At 44.8% G+C, this 25,240-nt stretch overlaps 1 protein-coding gene and 2 long non-coding RNA genes across 7 annotated transcripts in view; 2 read left to right on the top strand and 1 right to left on the bottom strand.

Annotated features, from left to right (window-relative positions):
- Positions 1-1,199: 1,199 nt before the first annotated feature.
- MS4A2 (membrane spanning 4-domains A2) lies at positions 1,200-7,961 on the bottom strand. The gene is given in 7 exon segments (NM_001003172.2): positions 1,200-1,843; positions 2,727-2,825; positions 3,164-3,319; positions 3,847-3,903; positions 5,820-5,954; positions 6,482-6,605; positions 7,846-7,961. Coding segments are annotated over 7 exon segments (732 nt in total). The 5' UTR covers positions 7,908-7,961; the 3' UTR covers positions 1,200-1,744.
- Positions 7,962-8,809: 848 nt separating this feature from the next.
- LOC102155706 lies at positions 8,810-15,755 on the top strand. 2 transcript variants are annotated; one of them, XR_005375903.1, is made up of 6 exons: positions 8,810-10,460; positions 11,478-11,584; positions 11,845-11,907; positions 14,601-14,749; positions 14,898-15,040; positions 15,293-15,755. It is a non-coding gene; the product is annotated as an uncharacterized LOC102155706 (long non-coding RNA). The 2 variants fall into 2 exon arrangements; XR_005375902.1 differs by lacking the exons at positions 14,601-14,749; positions 14,898-15,040.
- A 3,076-nt stretch (positions 15,756-18,831) lies between these two features.
- The window catches only part of LOC111091592, a 39,188-nt gene continuing 32,779 nt past the window's right edge, over positions 18,832-25,240 (top strand). For 2 of the 4 annotated variants that reach the window (XR_005375899.1, XR_005375901.1), the window contains exons 1-2: positions 18,832-18,958; positions 24,002-24,121. This is a non-coding gene — a long non-coding RNA (uncharacterized LOC111091592). Of the gene's footprint in view, positions 18,959-19,707; positions 21,250-24,001; positions 24,122-25,240 lie in introns of those variants that run through there. The other 2 variants (XR_005375898.1, XR_005375900.1) reach the window with 1 other exon arrangement.

The raw sequence follows: 25,240 nt of genomic DNA, 5'->3' as shown, positions 1-25,240 counted from the left end.
CGACTTCCTATCAGTTCTTTCAACCTTAGCAGGTGTCCTCCTTTGACCCGAGACCCTGTGGCAGAATGTGTTTATCAACCAATTGCTTGTCTAGCTTTACCCTTTAATTCAACTTGTTAACAAGATCTCCCGATTTCTCTTTGCTCCATGTTTTAGATATAACCATTTCTCTCCATTCCCAGTGACTCCATTTTAGCTCAGGTCTTCATTAATTCATTTTCAAGTTCTTCATTAAATGATCTTTTCATTTATGGCTTTCCTGTTTTTCACCTAACCACCTCTCCAGGTACTGAGTTACTTAGTAAAACTCCCCACTGCCCACTCATCAATCTGCAAACATTATTGAACAAACTGGTGTCAGTTAATTTGCTGGTGATTCAGGAAATATACAGATTTTTATGAGACCTTGTGTGTTTGAAAAAAATATATTATCATTAAAATATAACATAAAATATTTGCATGTGGAAAGTTACATATAGTGTAAGTCGTGTGTGTGTGTGTGTGTGTGTGTGTGTGTAGGGGGGTGTGAGTGTGGGTGTTCCCACAACAGACCTTTAATCCTGGCAGGTAAATTACCTTCAATATCTTACTTTTACAGATGAAAAAAGACAAATTAATTTAATTTTTTTTAAATAATTGCCACAACTCACTCAACTGATAAGCAATAGGCCTGGAATTCCAATGCATTTTATAAGATCAGTGGTCCTTCTAACATTCCATATAAGATCAAACTTCAAAAGGAAGCATCCATTGCTAAGCTGATATGATAAACAAAATGATTAATACAAGCCTCTAGGATCCTATTCAAATCTCCATCCAACTACTCTCTTAATACAAACTATCTGCCAGTTTGGTCTCTTTATCACCTCCACGTTCACTTCAGAGTAATTTCTTTTCCTTGTCTACTCTTCCTCTTACCTGACCTCATGGGATACCCTATACCCAGAATGTTCCCTCATCCACTCTGTAAATCCACTTCGAGCTCCCACTATGAGCGAAACTGGGAAGCACAAAGTGAAGGAGACAAGCGTGGGGAATTTCAAACACCTAATTGGTCCTCAGTGTACATTTGCTGCATGAGCTTTGCCCTCTAGGCGGTTCCAGTCCAGGAGAGGGACATGTATCACACATATGTGTAGCTCTTGTGAACTCTGAAAAGGGCTAAGAACCAAATATTATCAAACTGTCAAAGGTTTTTTAAAATTATATTTATTTATTTATGAGATTGGGAGACAGAGAGCAGAAGAAGGGATAGAGGGAGAAGGAGAGAGAGAATCCCAAGCAGACTCCCCACTGAGTGAGGAGCCTGACATGGGGCTTGATCTCATGACCTGAGCTGTAGTCAAGAGTCAGACTCTTAATTGACGGATCCACCCAGGTGTTCCAAAACAGAAAGTTTAACTCAGCTCTCAACCAGCCTTCCACTTGTTCCCTCTATTTGTACAGTTATAGGCACAGAGTAAATGCTTGCTGATTACACGTTGACTTCCCATAAAAGTTGCTACACAAGAGAGCAATAGAAAACAAGAAAAATAGGAGTCTATCACATACCCATAAGTGGGTGGTGGGGAGGGGGAATTTTAGGTGAACAGAAACAACAGGCAGCATATACCATTTGGAGAATAAATCCTAGTGTAAAACTAGCAGATCATAGACAAGAATCAAAATTTTGCCTGTAGCCCCTTTAACAAAGATCTTGGCTTATTCTAGACCCTTTTCTGTGAGAATGTTCTGAACACAATTCTTATGAATCAACAGGAGAAGATTCCTCCGCTTTGTCTTCCAGCTCACTGTAAATCGGTGAATATATGTTTAATTCTTCATAAAGACGATCTTCTACAATCTGATGAGGGAAAAATGATTTAATATCAATCACCAGGAATTTTCTGCCACTAGATGACTCATTTGCAAGAACTGGATCATCTCTTTTTGCTTTTCTGAGTCTCATACTCTCTCATTACACTGTGATTATTCCCTCCATCTCCAACAAATCAAACCAGACTGGCTGGCCAAGTGGGCCCAGAAGAAATTACATCCATCAATAACAGTTTGGAGAGACTATTATGTGTCTGATCTTTGGTATATCTGCTGTCTTATTTATCTTTGGAGGGAAGTTATATACAAAAAAAAAAAAAAAAGCCACCAGTTGAATGTTTCAGGCAAGTGGACAGATGGAGAGAGTGTGTGCCATCTGGAGGATCTGAGTAAGTGCATGCACATCAGGTATTGGTGGTTCTTTCTCATACATTGAGGGTGTAATGATGGGTAGGGCAAGTGGAAATGCAGCTGGTAGTCGTGAATTAGGAAGGAAAGAAAATTGAGGCTTCAGAGCAAGCACGAAAGTAAAAGCCAAGAAAAAGGAAAAAGCAGGAACAAATATAAGGAAGCTACGCTGGAAGAGAAAATGAACCCGGATACCTAAGTGTTTCCATCATATGATACTGCATATTCGTCTCTCATGCTCAGCACATTTAGAAGCGTATCTGCATTTTCTGAAATTATGAAGATTCTACTCTCCTAACCCTTAGTCATGAGGATTATACTATGAGATTTGCCCTCTTATGAGTGGAAAGTGTGATTTAAAATATAGATTTGGAAACCAAAATACTAAAACATGGACAAAAAATGTTCTAGAAGAAAGTTTCCAGGAAATCCAAGCTGTATTTTTAAGCAATGAAGCTCAACTGCTTCAGCTTGTCATTCAGGATTATCAGGCCTCTACTTACCTTGTTCCCTTGGACTAATTCTCCAACTCCATAGATCGTCAGTGACACAGCACTGCAAAACCCCAGAATAGTGAGAAACAGGATCATCGCCACAATTTCCTGTTGAACAGTAACCAACAAGACAAGTAGAGTCACAAGGCAGGTGCCCCAAAGGTGTGTTCCTAACAGAAGCCCCTGATTTCATCACCCCGATGTGATCACTCCCAATGAAGTGACACATACGTGGGAAAGCCACAAAAAGGGAGGTCAAGGCGGGTGACTCCAGCCTCACAGAACCCAGCTGGGGAGGGAGCGGCAGCCAGCATCTTTGTCCATGAACCCCCCGAACACTACACTATGTGATAGAGGTTACAGCAAAGGACGACGTTCGTGGGAAAGGAGAGGGCTTGTACTTAGAGTAGGACCCAGACCTTAGCCCCCTCACAAGAAATACGTACTGTGGAAAAACAAGCCACAAAGCAGAAGTCGTCTCTGGGAGCTTGCTGGCAGTTGTGGATGTAAGCCGAGCTCCTCTGCAGGTTGACCGTCAGGATAAAGATTCCTATTCCCGCAGCTATGCTGCTGACAGTGTTGGCTCCCAGGCTGCCCCATGCCTGATGGTGAAGGACAGCACGCAGGCCTGAGCCCCCACCTGCCAGTGCGTTCAATAGCCCTGTCTGTGTTTTTAGCGCTGGTTGTACCCAATAAACTTTGCATCAGTTCAAAATGTAAATTAAAAAAGGAAATCTTGGAAACATCCTCATTGTTTAACAAACATCTATAACCTTCTTGTGGGTCTGTGTTCGGGAAGACCCATATGGACGCACGTCATCCTCCTCAATCTCGTTTAACCAGAAACAAATCATCTGATCATCTGATTGTCCTTACGAGGACAAGGCCTGGTGGGGCGATTATTTTTTAAGCAAGTGCCAAGGTAATTATGCTTTATTGTTTTCTAAAGAAGACAACTGATATTTTAATGATTATATCCAACACAAAATAGATTGGAAAAGAACCCCACATATCCACATTCACTCATAATATGAGACATGATGACATGATGACACGTCTCCCTCAAGACTCCTAAAATTCCATCGTCCTTAGATTCTCAAGGATGGATAAAGACTGAATGGCAACTCACCAGATATGTAGCATGTTTCTTTTCAGACATAATTGGCAAAAATCCAGAAATAGCAAACTGTAAAAGGAAGAGGGAAAAACACAGTGAGTCTCTGCCCTTTATTTCCTCTTCAGCCCCATCTTCCAAATACAAGGTAAAGTTGTGAGAACTCTGTAAAGCTGAGTTAATATTCCCCATAAGCTCACTATTTTCTTAGTCTTATTCCCTATAGAGTGCTTCTCAAAATTAAGTGTGCATATGAATCATGTGACAGTATTTTTAAAAATACAGATTCTTTTTTTTTTTTTAATTGAAGCATAGTTGACCTGCAATGTTACGTTAGTTCCAGGTGTACCGCATAGTGACTCCACAAACCTACCCACTACACTATGCTCACCACAAGTGTGGCTACCGTCACGCTATACAACACTATTGCAACACCATTGACTGTGTTCCCTATATTGCAACACCATGGACTATATGTGCCTTTTATGCCCATGACTTATTCATTCCATAACAGGAAGCCTGTACCTCCCACTCCCCCTCACCCATTTTGCCCATCCCTCCAACCTCTTCCTCTCTGGCAACCACAAGTTTTTTTTTCTGTATTTATGGGTCTGCTTCAGAATGCAGACTTTTATTCAGTAGGTCCTGAAGGGGGCTTGAGATTCTTAATTTCTACCAGCCTCCCAGGTGATGCTGACCCTAACAATCCATGGGTTACTTTCAGAGCAGCAAGGTCTGGGAGACCTGGTACATGACTGTTATAAAATGATTCCAATTTATCGTAATTATTTCTCTGTATGAGCGTCCTGTGTCAGAGTGTCAGCCTCTCTGGACAAGAAATATGTGTTTGTGGCATATATCTCAAATCTGAAGTATGTTGCATAAACATATAATAATTATGAAAATGTACATGGGAAAAGATTTATTGAAAATATAAATTAATGGCACAAATGCAAAACAATTTCAAAGTTTCAGAGTGTATGATGGGTTGAGAGACACCTAATAAGCTAAGTGTATGGAATGAAGGACAATAGAGAGAAGTGTCGAATAAAATATGGCAGAGGCTTGAGGAGAGTCATGAACACAGGTAGGTGATCTGATGAGTCCTAAGTGTTTAGCAGAGTGCCAAGCTAATGTGATATTTTTTTAGAGTTAAAATATATCCTTGTGAATGAAATGTTGATACAAAACACCATGGATTAATAAAAAAAATTATTGTGCTGAGTGAAGGAAGACGGATTGTAGAGAGAATATGCTGTATAATTCTCTTTAAATAAAACCCTAGAAAATCCAAACTAATCTGAAGTGACAGAAAGCAGATCAGTGATTGCTTGAGGGTGGAAAGACAGGGAACAGAGGAAGGGATTACCAAGGGGCGCAAGGAAGTTTTTAGAGGTGATGGAGATGTTCCTTATATTGATGTGGTGCTGTTATCACGTGTATACACGTGTCAAGATGTATCAGGTTGTAGACTTTAAACATGTGCAATTGATTGCATGTCAATTACACATCAATAAAGCCATATATTTTTATGATCTCCTTCAGTCCTCTAGTTTAGAAATAGCACAATGATTAAAGGAGACATAATGAGAACACACTTAAAGGAGTTTCTAGGATGTAGTAGTTCATCAGATGCCTTCGACCTAACTTCAACTTACTCTCCTCACCTCCTCAGTCTTCCCCCTGACCTCATGGAGATAACTTGATCGATGAATAGGTTTAGAGATGTTTTCCTGGAATTGATTTCTGAAAGTTTAGATTCAATTTTTTATTAGCTAAGTGCCCCTTGGGCAATTCATTTAACTTTTATCAATCTCAGGTTTCTCATCTGATAAAAGTGTGCTAACATGTTTAGCCCAAGTGCTTTGTAAACCGCAATATGTTCATACACCCTAAATACTGGAGTAAATGGTTGGTTAGACCTGGCTGAGACAAGAGAAAAGCTATGCGCAGTATTATTTCCAAAGCAACTGTAGATATTTACTCACAAACACTGCTCCCCAGAATGGGTAGCCTGCTTTAAATGATGAAAAAATGTCTTCCTTAAATTCTGAAATATTGATCACGGAGCAGACAATTATTCCAAAACAAAGACATATCAAGGCAATCAGAATTTGTGTTACCTATAAAAAAAATGCATATGTTTTGTAAAATAAGAAGGTATTTTCCCAAGATTGCATCAAATTCCTTTTGACTGAGGCCAAATATGAGAAATTGCTTTGGTGTCTTAGGCAGTTCTGAGACAGAATTCAAATGCAGCATGTCCCAGTATCACCTGGCCACTCTAAAAGTGGATACAGGCGTGACCTAATGCAGGGGCAGCCAATACATTTCCATATGCCTTTATTTACATGGAGTGGACAAGCAACAATTGTGCTTTCCATCGAGGTGCAGACAAAAATTATTAATTTGATATTAATGATATTAATCCAAGAGCAACTGACCAGAGTTGGCAGATCCCATTTGCCATTCTTACCCTAGTCTTCATGAGGAAATGCTTTTCTCCACTCAGTCAGACCCAGTATCACCTCTTCGTCTACCAGGCTTTTACAGCCTCATGAATTCAAGTGGGGAAACTGTGTTCATGTACCCAAATACTCTTTCCTAGAGCCAGTCCCACTCTGGTTGAGGTAGGCAGATGTTCACTCACCCCCAGAAATTCCAGCTCCCTCTTCAGAAACATCAGCCATGTATGGCACGGTGGGGATGAGCCAGCCTTCTCCAGTAAGGGGTTTTCACGGAGAGGTACTTCTGAAAGTTCAATTTCAGGTGCGCTGTGAGGTTTAAACAGAAATCCAGCCCTGAGAAAAATTCTCTCTCTGTGAAAAGTTCTCAACTGACAGAAAGGGGAGATTTTGATTATTTTTTCAAAAACAATCTTGCAATTAAAATCTTCATTAGGGGATCCCTGGGTGGTTCAGTGGTTTGGCACCTGACTTTGGCCCAGGGCGCGAATCCTGGAGTCCCGGGATCGAGTCCCAAATCTAGGCTCCCTACATGGAGCCTGCTTCTCCCTCCTCTACCTCTCTCTATCATGAATAAATGAATAAACCTTAATAAAATAAAATAAAATAATAAAATAAAATAAAATAAAATAAATAAAATAAAATAAAATCTTCATTAAAATGTATAGGAAGCTGAGATTCAGAGGGTCAAGGTTGGGGGTCAAGAACGCTGTCTACCGGTGATGAGATGAACAAAACGGAACAAAAAAATGAGCCAAGTCTTGATTCATGGTTACTACCAAGTTCTTTCCCAGTGATCTATGCTGATGAGGAAAAATAAAAACAGGCATGCTTACCTAGGTATCTCCCAGTCTTTTTAACACAAAAATACGTTTTGTCAATGATAAAATGTGCCCAAAGGAATGGCTCTGAAGGATTAGTTGAAGCTCTCTTCTTGTTTTCATCCTCAGAGAAGGCTAATTGGAAATACTGCCCCTCCTAAAACCCTGGAATATACTTAATATTTTGCAATGGTATTCAATCCAATACTGACTCTCAAGGCTCTATCATCAGCCTCTGTAAAGACTTTAAAATGAAACTCTTAATAACATGCTCATCCTCAGAATGCAAGTGAAACCTGAATCGTGCCTCTCTACCAACCCCGCTCAAGAATGTTTCCCACTACACAGTGGGGACAGGATCCCATAGCTGGCGGTTCACAAAGAGTGACCAGGAAGGTGTCCCAGGTCAGGCTGGAAAGTTTCCCTTCACAGACATAAAATGCAGAGGCAAGAAATCCCCTTTGGTGGGACAAACTCCCCTACCTCAACCCCAGAATATGAGCCCTTGTTGTAGGAAAACTTTATTCCCAGTGCACAACTGAATAAAAACCTTCCTCCCCATCACCCAGACAGAACCACTGGCAAAGTGCAGCGAAGAGCTCCTTTATACTCAATATATTAATTAAACCAGATGGGTCCATGCCTAAATCCATGGACTGGCATCTCCCCAGCCCTGTGACTATCTCTGTTCCTCTGGGAATAGGAGAAAACCAGTAGTTGGCACCTACCTGGAGGGTCCCTGCGGGTTCGGGAGAGCAAGGCCTGCCCTGCCACTGTTTTCTGGCTCCATTTTCTCATTAGCCGAGCTGTCGGCCAGGGAAGGACGTTGGTGCAGTGAGCTGGGGGGGCTTCCGTCCGTTGGGGTTGTCTATGACACGGATGACTATCTTCATACCGAAGATACTGGTCAGATAAGTTTCCCAGCTGATTAAGAGAAATAGGGCTTTTTATTTGTTTTTGTTTGTTAGAATGAGGAACAAAGCCGAGGGACTGTTCAGGGAGTGGTGGGAGATGAGGAAATTCGAGACTTCTGGAGAATAACTCTCCTGAGACCAGCACAATTTACAGAACCAGCAAATGAAACAGGTTAGTGGAGACTAAGAGGGTGAGAGAGAGTCGCAGAACACAGAGATGGTCTCCTCTTCTGGAACTTTCTCTACTTGGCCGTTTCTGTGCCAGAAGTCTTCCGAAGGTGCCTCTGGGAAAGCCCGTGCTTCCCTGTACAGGGCAGAGGCCGCATCACACACCGTCTAAGGGTGAAGCACGGCTAGCCGGAGGGTCTTAGCCCGAGTCTCTGGATTTGGCTCTGACTTCAATACTTCTCGTCTTCCTCTCTCTCCCTGTCCTTTGGACACTATTTACATGGCCCTCGGCAGCGGATGGGCCCTGAGACTGGACGGGGGAAGGCTCCGGGTCACTCTTGGTAGACGGCGGGAGCTGCGTGTCCACACAGAAGACCCCTGGCTCCTAAACATTAGGCCGATTCCGCTGTTTTGATTTTTGACGATGGCAGAGCTGTGGCCACGAAGCACCAAGGGACAAGAGCCTGATGATCCTGTGAGTAGATCTAGGCCGCCCTGGATGGAGCAGGGCATCTGAATAGGGTCAGAGCTTAACGGACATGTTCATGTTAATAGCATGAATAACTTACAAGAATTGGAATACGTGGCGAAATGAATCCACAGGTGAGATTCACAGATTCCGGGTCCTTTTGTTTCAGTTGAATTTAGACATAACCTTGAGTGGCTCTTCCCTACACTGTAAGACACTGTAAATTGCACATGTATTACCTCCCTGGGATGTGATGAAACTTCTCCTCCTTCTCCGGGAAGCTAGGCTACGTACAGCAAGAGGACACCAGAAGACATATGAGTGCACCTTTCTGACAGCAATGCATTAAACCCGTGCCATCTTCCCACCGTGTCTTTGGGAACCTGTGGATCAAGTCAGTGTGTTACTGGAATTAAGAAATGAAATGTCTTTATGCAAGCATTCATCCTAAAGGGCCGTGGGGCTCGGGGCCAGGCACTGCCTTGTCACTGAGCGGGCAGAGGAGGACCCCATGGCCCAGCCTCGGCCGGCTCGCTCCCAAAGCTGGCAGAGCAGGACAGAGGTAAGTGAGATCATGTCACCAATACCTCAGTCGCTGCCGGAGCATGAAGGAGGGGGTGCGATCCTACTGCTGGGGGGATGCCCAACTCGAGAAAGTGTCCTGTGAGCCAGGACGTGAACTCGCGCCCTCAGGAGCTTTCATGTGCAGAATGAGACCACATCTGCTGGCGAAAGTCCTGAGGGACACGCCTGCTGCTGGGATGTCCTGGGAGCCTGTGATCGCGCATTATGTGCAATTAATCGGAAATTAGGCTTGAGATGTGGACGGGAAACAAACGGAGGATGGTCTTTGGGGTTTGGACAGGATACTGTTTTGTGAGAATTCTCAACAGAAACTTGCAAACTGCAAATTAGAAACCGAGACACACCTTGTGGCCTCCAGCTTGCTCCATAGCCGGGTTTCACCAGCGCCTCCTCCCCCCGCTCCAGATGCTGACCCAATCACGCACCCACAGCTGAGTCCGTGGAGCACGCGGTGCCGTCTTTCACAATTGGGAACATTGAAACGTGTGCCAAGATGATGGTGTGTGTGTGCGTGTGTGCGCGAGTGTGTGCGGCAGAGGCAAAATTATCAAGATGAGTCATAACCATGCCTCTGTCTGAAAGAAAGAGATAACAGAGAGACGTTTCCTGCACTACGGGGCCTGCACAGCTACTTGCACGCGCCTCCAACCCACCACCTTGTTTCCAGGAGCAGTTGCTTTTCTCACCACACATCGGACTCACTACTCTTCCAAACCCAGAAGACAATTTGCTTTCAGATCCCGTCTGAACAACTGTTTTCTCCAACCGGATGCTCAATTTACTTAAAATAAATATGCACCAATTTGCGTGTTACTAATGGAACTGTTTTCTGGTATTTCCAAAGGAATTATTACAGCCTCGCTGTCTCCGTCTCTGTGCATCTCTGTGTCCCTCTGTCTCTCCTTGAGAGGACCAGGAGAGGCCGAAATGGACACCAAACGCCGAGGTTCCGTGGGAAATCGGGTCATAAAAAGGAAGGAAATAAGAAAATGTTGCTCACAATGGGCTACTCACCTGCCAAGGTCCTGCACAGGGTTCCTTCTCTATCCTAAGGGCTCACACCCCTTCTAGCTCCCAAAATGCACTTCCACAGGGGAAATTATAAGCATGTAATATGTTCTCTTCTGACCAAAAACATCTGCCTAGTGGGGAGGCCAAGAGACACCTGGCATCATAGGCCGAGAGCAGCCCCTAGCTCCCATTCCAGGTATGGAGGTGAGCGTGCTAGCTTTCCCCAACCCCACTGCCTTTCTCCCCAGCCTCCTAATACAACTATATTGGAACTTTGGTCGAATTCATTTTCTACTTTTTCAGGGTCATTCCCAGACTTTGCATAATAGCCTATTCTTTATCAGCTTATTTTTGAAAATGTGATTCTACCTTTCAATCCCTTCCAAGTGTTGTATAAATCGCCTCTTCTTCCCATTGCTAACCCTGGAGAATGAGGTGATGACAGACTTTTTTTCTGGATTACCCGTGTGCCCTTGTTCCGGCCTGGACTCGTTGCCCCTGCGGATGCCACGCTGCTGTCATTGTGGCGATGCGGGAAACAAAGGCAGAAGACAAATTGTTCAATCTCTTCACTGCTCACAGCCCACTGACAAGCCCTTGCAACACGCCGAGGGACCTTCCTCTAGGGACTCAACTGCCTCTGTGTGGACACTTTGCTATGGGCAAAAGGCAGTTTTAGCCCAATCATCCCCCACCCCCAGCCCCAGGATCCTGTAAGCCTACTTTAATGTGTAAAAATTCCTTTAGAAATTTCCTTTACCTTGACCCTCCTTCCCCAAGACACATGTTGGAGATCATCCCCCAAGTACATGACCCACCGATATACATCTGAAGGGCCTCATGACTGAGGTTCTATCAGACAGTAATGAGTGACCTTTCCCCAATGACAGCCAGCCCCCTCAAGGTCCTGGAGACCTTGCTTACAAACTTCTTTAGAGAACTCTGCTTTCCCTAACCCCCTCCCCAACTTGAAAGTCTATAATGGGCCCCTCCTCAAGACGCTGGCACCACTCTTTCTGCCCATGGGTCCTGTCCCCATGCCTTAACAAGATCGCCTTTTTGCACCAAAGACATCTCAAGAATTCTTTCTTGGCTGCCGACTTCAAACCCTAACGTTCTTCCCTACACCAGTAGGACTTCCCATTCCCCTGTCTTATATTGCATTTTCTATTTCCCTGATCCCACTTTTTTTTTTCCCCTTGCACATTGGCAGTGTTTACCTGGAAAATAAAACGGCCAGTTATTTGACCAGCAAAATGAGTTTGTTCAGGAATAGCAGAAGAGTTGCAATTTGGGACAAGCAAAGTATGACAAACTGAGGTGAGTCCAAAAAAACAAGGGAAGGGCAGTTTTTATTAGGTTTTACAAGGAAACTGGGGAGGGTTGTTTTGAACAAACATTCACTGGAGAAGAACAAGGATTTGAGGTTGTGGCAATTCTTCACTGGCTGCAAGTGGTGGTTAGTGCATTGTTGCAGGGGCAAGGAGAGATCTCGTTCTTTTTCTTAAAAGTGGGAGATAGAATTCTTAAGTGAAAATGTCCTCCCTTGCTAAACTAATCCTCTTCCTTTTTTCCTGTAGACAATGCAGGTTGTGAGAACGGCATGTGTGCAAGAGCGTCCACTTCTATTACTCCCGGTCCAGGTAGGACACGCTCTCCAGTTACACACTGGCAAAGGGTATCTGGGAGATAGAGATTGTGAGATTTTGCTGGCCTGAACATTTCCCTTTTTACACCCTCGTACTTGATTGAATTCGAGGGAAGCATAGCCTTTGAACTGGAGAATATGCTTTAACTCAGAATCATTCACTCTATTTTCCTCTAGCATCTAGAGTTCATTTTGGCAATTCCAATGTAATTTTACAATTACCAGTTTGCAAAATTACAAATATTTGTATGGGTCATGTATTTTCTCTTTGGAAATTTTTATAATTTATCTTCATCCATTGAGGTAAAAATACGTGATGTTCAGATTTAATGTAAATCTTTTCTTTTTCGATCGTAAAAAAAAAGACTTATTTCTTTAATATCTCATTTTTTATTTTATTTATTTATTTATTTTTATTTTATTTTATTTATTTTATTATTTTTATTTATTTTATTTTATTTATTTATTTTATTATTTTTGTTTATTTTATTTTTATTTATTTTATTTTTATTTATTTTAGTATTTTTATTTAAATTCCATTTGTCAACACATAGCACATCATTATTTTCCAATGTAGTTTTAAGTAACTCTTCAGTTGTGTATAACCCTCAGTGCTCATCACACCATGTGCCCTCCTTCATGTCCATTGCCTGGTCATCCCGTCCCCCAAACCAACTGCCCTCCAGTTTTCTTTTTTTTTTTCTTCCAGTTTTCTTCCCAGAGTTAAGAGTCTCTCACGGTCTATCCCCATCTTTGGTTTTTTCCCATTCAATTTCCCCTCCTTCCCTATGGTCCTCTGCACTATTTCTTCTTATATTCTGCATATGAGTGAAACCATATGATAATTGTCTTGCTCTGGTTGACTTATTTCACTTAACATAATATCTTATGCATTGATTCTACTGGGTAGTCAGTAGTGTGTTCAAATTGGAGACCCACCCATATTCTTTGTTCTAAAAAAATGGCCCATGTATTCTTTTTTGATTACTTCATCATTAAGAAAACTTGTTTCTTTTATCTTTGTGGACCTCTTACTAGGGAGATGGCAGACATCCGAAGTCTGTCTGTCTTTACGTCCTTCTCACATATGGAACACGCTCATTCTGGCCCAATGGCCCTAACTCATTCCAGCACCAACTCGAAAGTCTAAGTCCTGAGTCTCATCTAAGTATCACCTGCATCAGATATGGGTGAGACAATCCATCCAGAGATAAATGCTTTGATAGATTACTCAAATTTGTCTTTAATCAGTATCAAATTGTGACAATTTAGGTAACCTTTATTTGGTTGCGGTTTCATTTTTTGAATTTTTTGAATGTTTGACTGCATTTATTATTATTTTTTGTTTTATTTTTATTTTTTTAATAATAAATTTATTTTTTATTGGTGTTCAATTTACCAAAATACAGAATAACACCCAGTGCTCATCCCGTCAAGTGCCCCCCTCAGTGCCCGTCACCATTCACCCCCACCCCCCGCCCTCCTCCCCTTCCACCACTCCTAGTTCGTTTCCCAGAGTTAGGAGTCTCATGTTCTGTCTCCCTTTCTGATATTTCCTACCCATTTCTTCTCCTTTCCCTTCTGTTCCCTTTCACTATTATTTATATTCCCCAAATGAATGAGACCATATAATGTTTGTCCTTCTCCAATTGACTTATTTCACTCAGCATAATACCCTCCAGTTCCATCCACGTTGAAGCAAATGGTGGGTATTTGTCATTTCTAATGGCTGAGGAATATCCCATTGTATACATAGACCACAGCTTCTTTATCCATCATCTGTCGATGGACACCGAGGCTCCTTCCACAGTTTGGCTATTGTGGACATTGCTGCTAGAATCATCGGGGTGCAGGTGTCCCGGCGTTTCATTGCATCTGTATCTTTGGGGTAAATCCCCAACAGTGCAATTGCTGGGTCGTAGGGCAGGTCTATTTTTAACTCTTTGAGGAACCTCCACACAGTTTTCCAGAGTGGCTGCACCAGTTCACGTTCCCACCAACAGTATAAGAGGGTTCCCTTTTCTCCACATCCTCTCCAACATTTGTGGTTTCCTGCCTTGTTAATTTTCCCCATTCTCACTAGTGTGAGGTGGTATCTCATTGTAGTTTTGATTTGTATTTCCCTGATGGCAAGTGATGCAGAGCATTTTCTCATGTGCGTGTTGGCCATGTCTATGTCTTCCTCTGTGAGATTTCTGTTCATGTCTTTTGCCCATTTCATGATGAGATTGTTTCTTTCTTTGGTGTTGAGTTTAAAAAGTCCTTTATAGATCTTGGAAACTAGCCCTTTATCTGATAGGTCATTTGCAAATATCTTCTCCCATTCTGTAGGTTGTCTTTGAGTTTTGTGGACTGTATCCTTTGCTGTGCAAAAGCTTCTTACCTTGATGAAGTCCCAATAGTTCATTTTTGCTTTTGTTTCTTTTGCCTTCGTGGGTCCCGTTTCTTACTCTCCCGCTGTTGCTCTCCCTGCTTGTGCTCTTTCTCGCTCTCTCTGTCAAATAAATACATAAAATCTTTTTTTAAATAAATAAAATTTATCCATTGGGGAATGTGTGTGTTCGTATATGTGTGTGTATATGTATATACACACACATATAATGTATATGTACATATACATTATATATGTTACTTAAAGATTTTATTTTATTTTTATTTTTTTAAGATTTGATTTTATTTATTTGACAGGGAGACAGAACACATACGCTGGAGGCATGGCAAACAGGGGGCAAGGCAGGCTCCTCAGTGAGCAGGGAGCGCTAGGCAGGGCTGGATCCCAAGACCCTGAGATCAGGACCTGAGCTGAGGGCAGATGCTTAACCGACTGAGCCACTCAGGTGCTCCTAAAGATTTTAATTTTTAATTTTTTTTAATTTTTAATTTTTAATTTTTTTTAGATTTTAATTTCTTTTTTTGCCAATTTGAATGTCTTTTTTTTAAATAATAAATTTATTTTTTATTGGTGTTCAATTTGCCAAAATACAGAATAACACCCAGTGCTCATCCCGTCAAATGCCCCCCTCAGGGCCATTTCTTAAATCTTTATACTCAGCGGTGGGGCTCGAATTCACACTTCAAGATCAAGAGTCACACGTTCTGCTGAGTCAACCATGCCCTCCGGGGAATAGGTATGTATTTTAGATAAGACATCTACTGAGCTAAAACGTATGTGATGTGGGAGCAGCGCTTCTCCCTGATCAGAGGGCTGCGTGCCTGTTTTCCTCCTTATCTCACAGCTCCAGCCAGCCTTGGTTTATTTCTTTTAATCTCCCAAGCACCAAGCTCTCAAAAGCCTCAAATCTCCCCTCTTGGTGTTAGTCCTCCCTTCCTGAATGTGTTTCCCCTCAAGCTCCACCAGACAATTTCTGCTTTTCCTCCAGACTGACTCTTGTGTCCACATCCACACTTCCCTGAATGAAGCCCTCTCCAGTCCTGGCCAAGTCTGGAGGAAGCTCCCTGGTGTTGAGAATGCCCTCTGCCTCCCTTCTCCTACTGTTTTCACTTCTGCGCCTCCACTGACCCGATGCCCCGATGTATCTGCGTCTTCCCAGCGTGGTAACTCCAGGGCCCAACTCCGAGTCTGTCACACTCTGGACCCGCAGTGAACACACGCCTAGCAAACGGATGAACTGTTGGCCCAGCCCGGTAGAGCCGTGCCTCGCGGATGGTAATGAAAATAGGTTTGCAAGGACTAGAGCCTCTCATCCCAAGGAACTCCGCAGTGCTTCTGGAGTGAGGAAGTCTCTTCTGACCACATCATTTAACTTGACTTCTTAAAATAACTACAAATAGCAGGGATAATTTTCAGCCTTTAGGCAAAATAAATTACGTTCAATAATTTTCTAACTGTAGCTTTTTTTGTTGTTTTTTTATTTTTATTTATTTATTTAGCTTTTTTTTTTTTTTTTTTTTGAATCGGAGAAGTACAGGTCTCTTGAGAACCCCAGTTAAGTTCACCTACCCAGCTTTTACTGGGTCAAGCATTGTTCCAAGTGTTTTTCATTTAACCAATTTATCTCCCACAGGTCCATATGAATAAGAACTACTCTTATGATCCTTTCCATTGCGTAAGTGGAGCATCATAGCGTTAAGTAACTTGCCAAAAGACGCACAGTCAACAATGGAGGAGAGAGGGATTGGAACCTGGTAATCTGGCTCCCGAGTACCATTATTATCCCTCTGAGCTTATGCAGAAACTCTCTCACTAAATTCCACACCTCGGGTGTGTCCAGACCATCCCATTCCACAGTTGGCAGCCACATTTGGAGGCAGCCTCTTGGATTTAATACATCTAAGGGGTGCACATGTGCACACACGCCCATGCCCATGTCTTCCCAAAGCAATAACTATATAATTATGTCTAACATTTTGGCACCAGGGTAACAAATTCTAGAGGGAAGCCATGCTCTTAGCTAAAAGTTCCTAATCTCTACATGGCAACCATACAGAAAACTCTGCATTCTCATGGCCCACTGGGAGGCACTTCTAACAGATGACAAAAAAGGAGGCTTTCTCTGAAGAGGAAATCTCTTGAGTTTACCTTGGAGGCATCAGGCCTTGGAAGGCATCTTCCCTCTGAGCTGAGTAGGAGACACTCAGTAATGATTGCTACCGTGTAAGTTCTGGAAAACTGCAGCCTCTTCTGACTCCGGTTTAATGTACCTTTGCCTTGAACAACATTTTAGAGGAATCAGTGAAAATGTGGTGGCTATAGAGGGTGCTAACCCCCCTCTGCCTCCGAGACCGCTCTGATTTCACTGCACTTCCTGAAGGGTTACTGTTGATTGCAAAACTGACAGCAGGAGCAACCGCGCTCTGGCTTTGAGACGTTGCCCAACGCATTGTTGGAACAAGAAATACAAGCAGGAAATGCAGGAGGATGGGCGGGAATGCATTGTGGGATGAGGATGGAATAGTGATTTCAAAGAATAATCGAGTCATTAAGAGTGGTGTCTGGAGGAGGGAGAGTGGTCACGTGTGTCATCACATTCAGTTCTCACAGGCTTGGAGAGACGAGGTGATTGGCCACAATGTGATAGATGCAAAAATCATGCAAATTTTAAATGCACCCAGTGATTGCCATGTAGCATTCCTCACTCTAAATGCTTTACATGCACTGACCCACTTCCTCCTTGTGCTAACTCCAGACCTAGGTACAATGGTTAGACCAATGTCAAAGAAGAGAAAACCATGACATGGAAATGTTAACAGGCTTTCCTAACACCAGCCAGTACCTGGGCAAGCTGTGCGCAAATCTCAGGCTCTGGGTAGGGTGAGATTGGAGTCCTTCCTATTACCCCCACTGGGATTTATTTTATTTTATTTTATTTTATTTTATTTTATTTTATTTTATTTTATTTTATTATTTTATTATTTTATTTTATTTTATTTTTATTTTATTTTATTTTATTTATTTATTTTATTTCATTTCATTTCATTTCATTTCATTATTTTATTTTATTTTATTTTATTTTATTTTATTTTATTATTTTATTTTTATTTTTTTTTAAGGTTAGAAAGAGAGTTTTATTTGAGCCCAAATTAGGACAACTGCCTGGGAAACAGTCTTCACAGGGGAGAAAGTGTTCTGGAGAAGGAACAGTTTCCACAGGCTTATTTACTTTTTACATCATGTACAAGCTCAAAAGATTATACATTAATATATCGGCAGGAATCACAAGTTTTAACATCAAGGGATGCAGGAAGTAGGAGCACTGATTAATATCTCAAAGACAAGATGGTTTTCCTTTAGGTGACTCGTTCACAAAGCAGGTGCACAATGTATGCTTGCTGGGCCATAAATCAGAGTTTTGGTATTTTTTTTATTTTATTTGAATTCAATTTGCTAACATATAGTATAACACCCAGTGCTCATCGCATCATGTGCCCTCCTCATGCCCATCACCCAGTGACTCTATCCCCCGATCTCCTTCCCTTTCCACAACCCTTTGTTTCCCAGAGTTAGGAGTCTCTCATGGTTTGTCTTCCTCTCTAGTTTTTCCTCACTCAGCTCCTCTCCTTTCCTTTATAATCCTTTTCACTATTTCTTACATTCCACGTATAAGTGAAACTATATGATGATTGTCCTTCTCCGACTGACTTACTTCACTCAGCATCATACCCTCCAGGTCCATCCACATCGATGTAAATGGTGGGTATCCGTCCCTTCTGAGGGCTGAGGAATATCCCACTGTATCCATAGACCACAGCTTCTTTATCCATCATCTGTCGGTGGACGCCGAGGCTCCCTCCACAGTGTGGCTACGATGGTCATTGCTGCTGTGAACATTGGGGTGCAGCTGTCCCGGGTTTCACTGCATCTGTATCTTTCCCCCACTGGGATTTTAATAATGCCTCTGTTCACTGAGAGAAGTGTCCCAGCTTAGAAGATGAATTATTGTCAAAATTAATAAAAAGAAACCTCATTTAAAATGGTGTTGGGAGGGAGGGAAAGATAAAAAAAGACAAAATCAGGGAGACAAACCATATGAGACTCTTAACTATGGGAAACCAACAGAGAGTTGCTGGAAGGGACGGGGTAAGGGGAAGGGGTAACTGGGTGATGGGCATTAAGGAGGGCACCTAATGTGATGAACCCTGGTTTACATAAGACTGATGAGTCACTGACCTCTACCTAATAGAAACTAATAATACACTTTATGTTAATAAACAACTGAATTTAAGTTAAAAAAAATGGTATTGGGAGGCCAAAACCAGGAGCTCTCACCTCCTACCACTTCAGGGGGATTACAGGCCTCACAGGGCAGAGACATACCTTCTCGAGCTACTTTACCTACTTTACTATCCAGGAGGAGGAAGAAAGGTGCTTCTCTGGCAACAGCCCAGCCAATGAGGAGCCCCTCTGCTTGGAATTCCCGGCTTCTCCAACGGACTCTGTGTTCATAACAGCTCCCCAGCCCCCCTCCCGCTTCCTCTATAGAGGAGCTGTCCTGTTTCTGTCCCCCTGACCTGCCTGTGGTGTGTTGTGGTTTGCTTTTCCCCAGTTGTAATCGTCCACTATTTCCAAATAATAGACAGTTTTGCTTGTAAGCTTACCTCGACATAATCATCCTAAATAAACAAGTGTCCTTAAGTAGGTGATGGAAAGACCAGAGCCAAGAGACAGTAAGGAAATAACGTGAAGATTCAAATCACAGTGCCCTGGTCACAGAGCCGGGCTGGTGAGGGAGGCCTGAGAAGGAAGTCTGTGAGAAGGAGGATATTTCCGACAAACTGGGCGAGGTTCTAGTTCTAGAAACTGGAGCAGAATTGGTAGCTTGGTCACAGGAAAGAGAGAAAGGGGGTGGGATACGATGACCCAAGGGAAGTTCTGGGAGACTGTGAACTTGGGCCCGGAATAGATAGTGGGCCGAGGTCCAGCAGCCTGAAAAATGTAAAACTGCAGGAGCTCTGCCGCCAGGGCTGGCACCTGAGCCTGGAGCAGCGGCTGCAGAGCGATGGGCGACAGAGAACCCCCAACTGCAATTCATGAGGGAACAGCCAGCAGGAGGGCAGCGCTGCAGCTTCACGGTAGCCAGAGCCATTGCAGATGGGATAGTGAAGAGGGGGCTGGAGCGGGGAAGGGAAGGGGAGCAGGTGGAGAGAGGAGGAGGAGGGAAGATGGTAGGGGGTGGAGGAAGGAAGGGAGGAGGAGGAGAGAGGGGGAGGAGAGGAGAAAAGGGAGGGAAGGGAGAAGAGGAGAAGGAGAGGAAGAGGAGGAGGAGGAGGCAGGGGAGGGGAGGCGGAAGAGAAGGATAAGAGAGTGCCTTCAGGGAAGGAGAGGAGGGAGTATGAGTAAGCGGGGAAACAGTAGTTCCTTTAAGGTACGTGCTCTAACTGTAGAGCGTGGGGGGAAAGCTCTGGAAGGAAGTCACTGAGGTCGGGGTCCAGTTGTCTTGTTTGCAGACAGGGACCGAGTGCGCACCTGGGGAGCGGTAGGGAGATGAGGTGTCGGGATGCAGGTAGCCGGGTCTCCGGCCTCTAAGGAAGGCCTTCACAGCCACTCAAAATAGACGAATAGAGATGGGGGAGCGTCTCGAATCCCTCAGAGAGAGGGTGGCTGGGAAGCCGCCCTGGAGAGAAGACCACGGGGCGTCCTCCCCTGGCCCGCGGATCCCCTGGCCCCAAGACAGAGTGTTTCTGAGGCTGCTGACCAGCTTCTGGGGCGGGACCATCACATAATGAATGATCAAGCTCAAAATTCAAGTTGCTGGTTTCCAAAAGGGAGAAGGAATCCTTATTTGAATGAAGTCAGCACCGCAGTTGACCGGCCGCAAGGGACCCGTCAGGCTACTTGGAAAGTGGCGCGTTTCTCAACACTTGCTTGTCTTAACCCAGCTACTCACTAGTGTTTGCACCGCTGCTTTGATCCCCACACACGAGCGTGGGCTCACGAGAGCACAAACCCACTGCAACTGCACCCTTCCTGGGGCAGCGCCTTCGTGCGTCTTAATAAGCAAATAAATTCTTGCTGAGAAAAAGAACCGGTTCACCATGTGAGGTCTCTGAAATGCGGTCAGGCAGTTTGCGTCTCCTCTGAAAACTGGGTTTTCTGTGCCATTAAGCGCGAACCGTACAAGTGATTGACTCGGACCCTATCCTCTCGGCGGGTCCCCTCAGCAAGCTGCGCCTCTGGGACAGCGGTGGAAATACCAGGAGCTGGAGGAGGAGCTTCCTACAGAAAAAGCTCGTTCAGTTTTCTCCCAATAGATGGATCTTGTACCAGTTTAGGAGCTGACCCCAGGCAGTACTTGGAAGAAATGGCAGGAAGAGTGTCTCTGACAGTGACCATCAATCGTTTAGTCCTTGTGCTTCTCACGAATAAGCCTGCCGTGAGCCTCAGCAAGCCAGTCATGGGTCCGAGGGACTAATTGTCTCTTTTTTTAAAGATTGTTTGCTTGTTTATTTATTTAACAGAGAAAGAGACAGGGTGGGGCATGAGGGGGGAGGCGAGGCAGAGGGAGCAGCAGACTCCCCGTGGAGCAGGGGGCCCTAGCCCAGCATCAGGACCCCAGCCAAAGGCGACCAGGCGCCGCTGATTGTCTCCCTCTCGCCGTCTGTCCTGTGGGACCGCTGCTCGCTCACGTGTCCGTTGCCAAATAACAACAGAAAGTGGGATCGCACGGTGAAAAGAGCAGCTGAGGTTCAACCCTCGACGAAAGCCCCCCAAACAGTAAGAGAGCCAGCTGACGCCGGAACCGCTCAGGACACTCACCACTAAGGAGGATCTGAATCTTCCCAGAGTGGAAACATGTTCCTGTCCCACGGCGAGCGGTTCGACGCTGCTTGGGCCCGGGTGCTGGATGCTTTCGGTCTTTACAGATCAGTCAGCAAGAAGGTGAGACAGTAGGGGGGGTGGGGGGGGGCGTTCTGGGGCCTGGGGCAGGCAGGTGCTCTGCCCCTGACGGGGAGCTGCGGGTTGCTCCAGGTGTGGGAAGCATTACCCTAGCTTCACTCGGGTAAGGGTCGGAGGAGCCTCCCCAAGGGAAAGAGTCGCAGCAGTTCAGAGATGGGTCCAAAAGGGGGATGGACGGGCCCCACGGGAAGTCCAGGCTTCTGGCTTCATTCATTCTATATTACGGTCATTCCAATCTGACGTCATGAGGTCATATCTCAGGTGGCTGAGAAATTCTCTGAGGGTCGGTCTGAGGTGCACGTGTAGCTGCCACACCAACTGGCTGAAATAGAATCCTCCTCGAATCCCAGCATCATGGATCACAGCCGGGCCTCAATGCCCCTCCCCTTACCCCAGCTGATCCTGGTGCCCTGCATGCCCCTCCCTGCCCCAGAGGCCCCGACACCCTGCACCCCCAGCCCAGATGGCCTCAGCATATTGAGCCAAGTCTTCTTGGTCCAGAAGTCTCTATGTGATTGTAAGATCCAACCTCTTTGAGAGGAGACTGGCTGCATGGGAGGTGTCCTCACCTTCCGAGGAAGCGTCCTCTAGACCTGGCTGCAGAGACCTCGGTCTGGACAGACCCCAGCAGCACGTCTCAGGAAGCAGGACGTGGCGCTGGCCCTGAGCCACTGCATCTGGCGTGGTCCCTCTCGGCTGCCTTCACCGCCCACCGACTCAGACAGGAGAGCCGCGGGGCGCCCTGGCAGCGGCCCCCGGGAGCTGTGACTGCAGATTCTCCGAACACTGAAGCCCAAGAAGCATATCAGGCAAAAAGTGCTACCAGACGACGACGCTGCCTGAGCCCGGCGACCTCACCAGGAAGGCTGGGCGGCACACAGCACTCCCCGCCAAGGCTCAGGTGTCCACCTAGCATGCAGAGCAGCCGAAATCACAAATATCTGAAATCAAAAGACATCTATTTCTGCTCTTCTCTGGGTGTGGCTGAAAAAATCAGCAGTGGAGACAATAAGGTAACTTGCCCAGAAACAAGCAACCCCAGGAGGAGAGGGACTTGGAGAAAACCAGCTTTCTTGGCATCCAGTCGATCCACAGGCCCGTCTTTGTTGACTTGTCCATTGATTCATGTTCTAGTTACTTTGGTCAGGTCAGGCCTTGAAAGTATTTGCTTATAATACAAGAGAACGGTGTATGTATATTTTTTTATGCTGGGAAGATCTCCCAGAAGACAAACATATGTATGTCATCGTAGGTTCTCTCCCCTCGTGTTCACACACATCTGCCCACGTGTATAACCCAGCGTTAGACCGATACGTGCATTCCAACACTCAGCCGGAGCACACGTTCCAACTAAGCATTTTATTGCATCTTTCTAAAAATGCCCGTTGTGACCAGAATGGGACTGTGTAATTTAAGTGAACTTGGAAATCAAGCTCACGCTAAAAAACGTTCCCAGCATCTATATCAAAGGCCTATTATTGGTTCTTGTGACAACAGATTATACTCTCAGCTGTCAAGCAAGAGCACGCAAGGGCTTCCTTATAGGTGCTGGAAACGGGGTCCCCAGCATCGCCTTGTCTCGGGGTCAAGGCCGGCCCCCGGGCCGCGACCCACTCCGTCTGCATCCCGAGAGCCTGGAGAGCCAGCTCCAGCGACGAAGAGGAAGAGGCTGAGGAAAGACAAAGACAAGTCTACGTGTTATGGTTTTTGTCTTTCACTCTCTTTTTCTGGACTTTCTTCTGATGTTAACATTTCTAGATTCATAAGATTTACATTTATCTTTTAAATCATTCCCAGGGCGCCTGGGCGACTCAGTCGGGCGGGGATCTGCCTTCAGCTCGGGTCGTGAGCTCGGGGTCCTGGGACCCAGCCCCAGTCGGGCGCTGTGCTGGGGGGACGCCTGCTTCTCCCTCTCCCTCTGCCCCTCCTCCCCACTCATGTTTGCTTCCTCTCTCTCTCTCTCTCAAATAAATAAATAAAATCTTTTTAAAAAATTTAAATTATTCCAATATAAGCATCTAGGATTGTTCCAGAAGGTATCAGAGTCCACTGGTTAAGAGCTTAACCCCTGGAATCATAAACCAGGTTCTCCACTCTCAGTTTCTGCAAATTTGGGAACGTTGAACAAGCTGAGGCTCCCATTCTGTCACCTTTTTTTATTTTTAAAGACTTTTGATTGTTTATGAAATGTGAGAATTTTTATTTACACTTAGAAAACCTTGCTTGTAATATATGCTTTCCCAGCACCATTTTACTTGTAATTAATCATGTGATGACTCCTAAGTTCTCTGTTGTCTCTTTAGACTCTGTCTCTTGAATGCATCTAACATTTTACCAAAAAAGTATTCATCAAAGCCTCAAAAAAGAATTTTTAATTTCTGCTATATTAATGTTATTTATCATAGTTTTTTTCTTTTTAAACTGTTTGATTTGTTTCCTTTTCTCTTTTTCTTTTTTTTTAAGATTTTATTTATTTGTTTGAGAGACAGAGCACAAGTGGGGCAAAGGGAGAAGCAGGCTCCCCACTGAGCGGGGATCAATGATGTGGGGCTGGATCCTGGGGCTTGGGGTCACGACCTGAGCTGAAGGCAGATGCTCAACCCACAGAGCTGCACAGGCGCCGCCCTTCCCATTTCCTTTTTTCTATGCAATTAATCCTCTACAAAGCAGAAGCTCCTATATATTTAATTCTTTGGAAGTTTTATTTTTTTTTTATTTGTCTTAAACTTTACAGGATTCCCTCTGCGTCAGGGTCTCCAAAGCCATCCCCAGTCCTGATGACTCGCTAGGAGGACTGAGCACACAGGCTATCAGAGCGATGATTACAGCTGAAGGATGCAGAGCAAGGGAACAGGTGCGTGGGGCACAGGCCATAAGAAACTGCGCTCAAGCGTCCAAGGCTTGAGGCCCAGGGGAGGCCCAGGCGTGCGTACCCCCCAGCAGTGAGCCGAGGCAACAGGTGCGTGTGGTCCACCAAGGAAGGTGCACACAGACTCAGCGTTCAGAGTGTTTATGGGGGGAAACCACATGAGCACCCCCCCACCCAGCACACACCAAAATTCCACATTCTCCAAAGGAGAACAAGCGTTGAACATAAACCATACGTTTCGCACAAACAGTTCAGGCACAGGGAGCCTCTGTCCTAAGAGTGGCGGGAACACTACCCGAATGCAAGTTCCCAGGTGCCACCCGGCAAGCAGGCCTCCCAGAGCTTAGCGGGCTCAACCTGCTGCTTTTAAATGGACTCTGCACGTCGGCGAATTGTCAGGCTGGGGAGGCCTCTATTTTTCTATCATCTGGAGTTAAATTGTATCCGTCGTAGGCAGACCTCTAAAACTGTTTTCTGAGATTGATTCAATCCAACATTAACCTAGGTGCTGCTGTGAAGGACTCCACAGATCAAGGATTCGAAAGCAGGGAGCGTGACCGGGATTTTCTAAGTGACCCGATCTAATGACATAAATCCTCTTTTTTTCTCTATATTTTTTTATTTGAGTTCAATTTGCCAACATATAGCACATCACCCAGTGCTCATCCCGCCAAGTGCCCCCCTCAGTGCCCGTCACCCAGTCACCCCCACCCCCCACCCACCTCCACTTCCACCACCCCTTGTTCGTTTCCCAGTCAGGGGTCTCTCATGTTCTGTCCCCCTCTCTGATATTTCCCACTCAGTCCCCCTCCTTTCCCCTATGATCCCTTTCACTATGTCTTATATTCCCCGTATGAGGGAGACCAGATGATGATTGTCCTTCTCCGATTGACTTATTTCACTCAGCATCAGACCCTCCAGGTCCCTCCACGTCGAAGCAACTGGTGGGTGTCCGTCCTTTCTAATGGCTGAGGAATATCCCACTGTATACACAAACCACATCTTCTTTATCCATCATCTGTTGATGGACACCGAAGCTCCTTGCACAGTCTGGCTATTGTGGACATTGCTGCTAGAAACATCGGGGTGCAGGTGTCCCGGCGT

Source organism: Canis lupus, chromosome 21, assembly GCF_011100685.1.
Source record: "Canis lupus familiaris isolate Mischka breed German Shepherd chromosome 21, alternate assembly UU_Cfam_GSD_1.0, whole genome shotgun sequence".
Taxonomy (NCBI): Eukaryota; Metazoa; Chordata; class Mammalia; order Carnivora; family Canidae; genus Canis; species Canis lupus.
The sequence above is the reverse complement of the archived record's forward strand: the minus strand, read 5'-3'. Positions and strand labels throughout refer to the sequence as shown.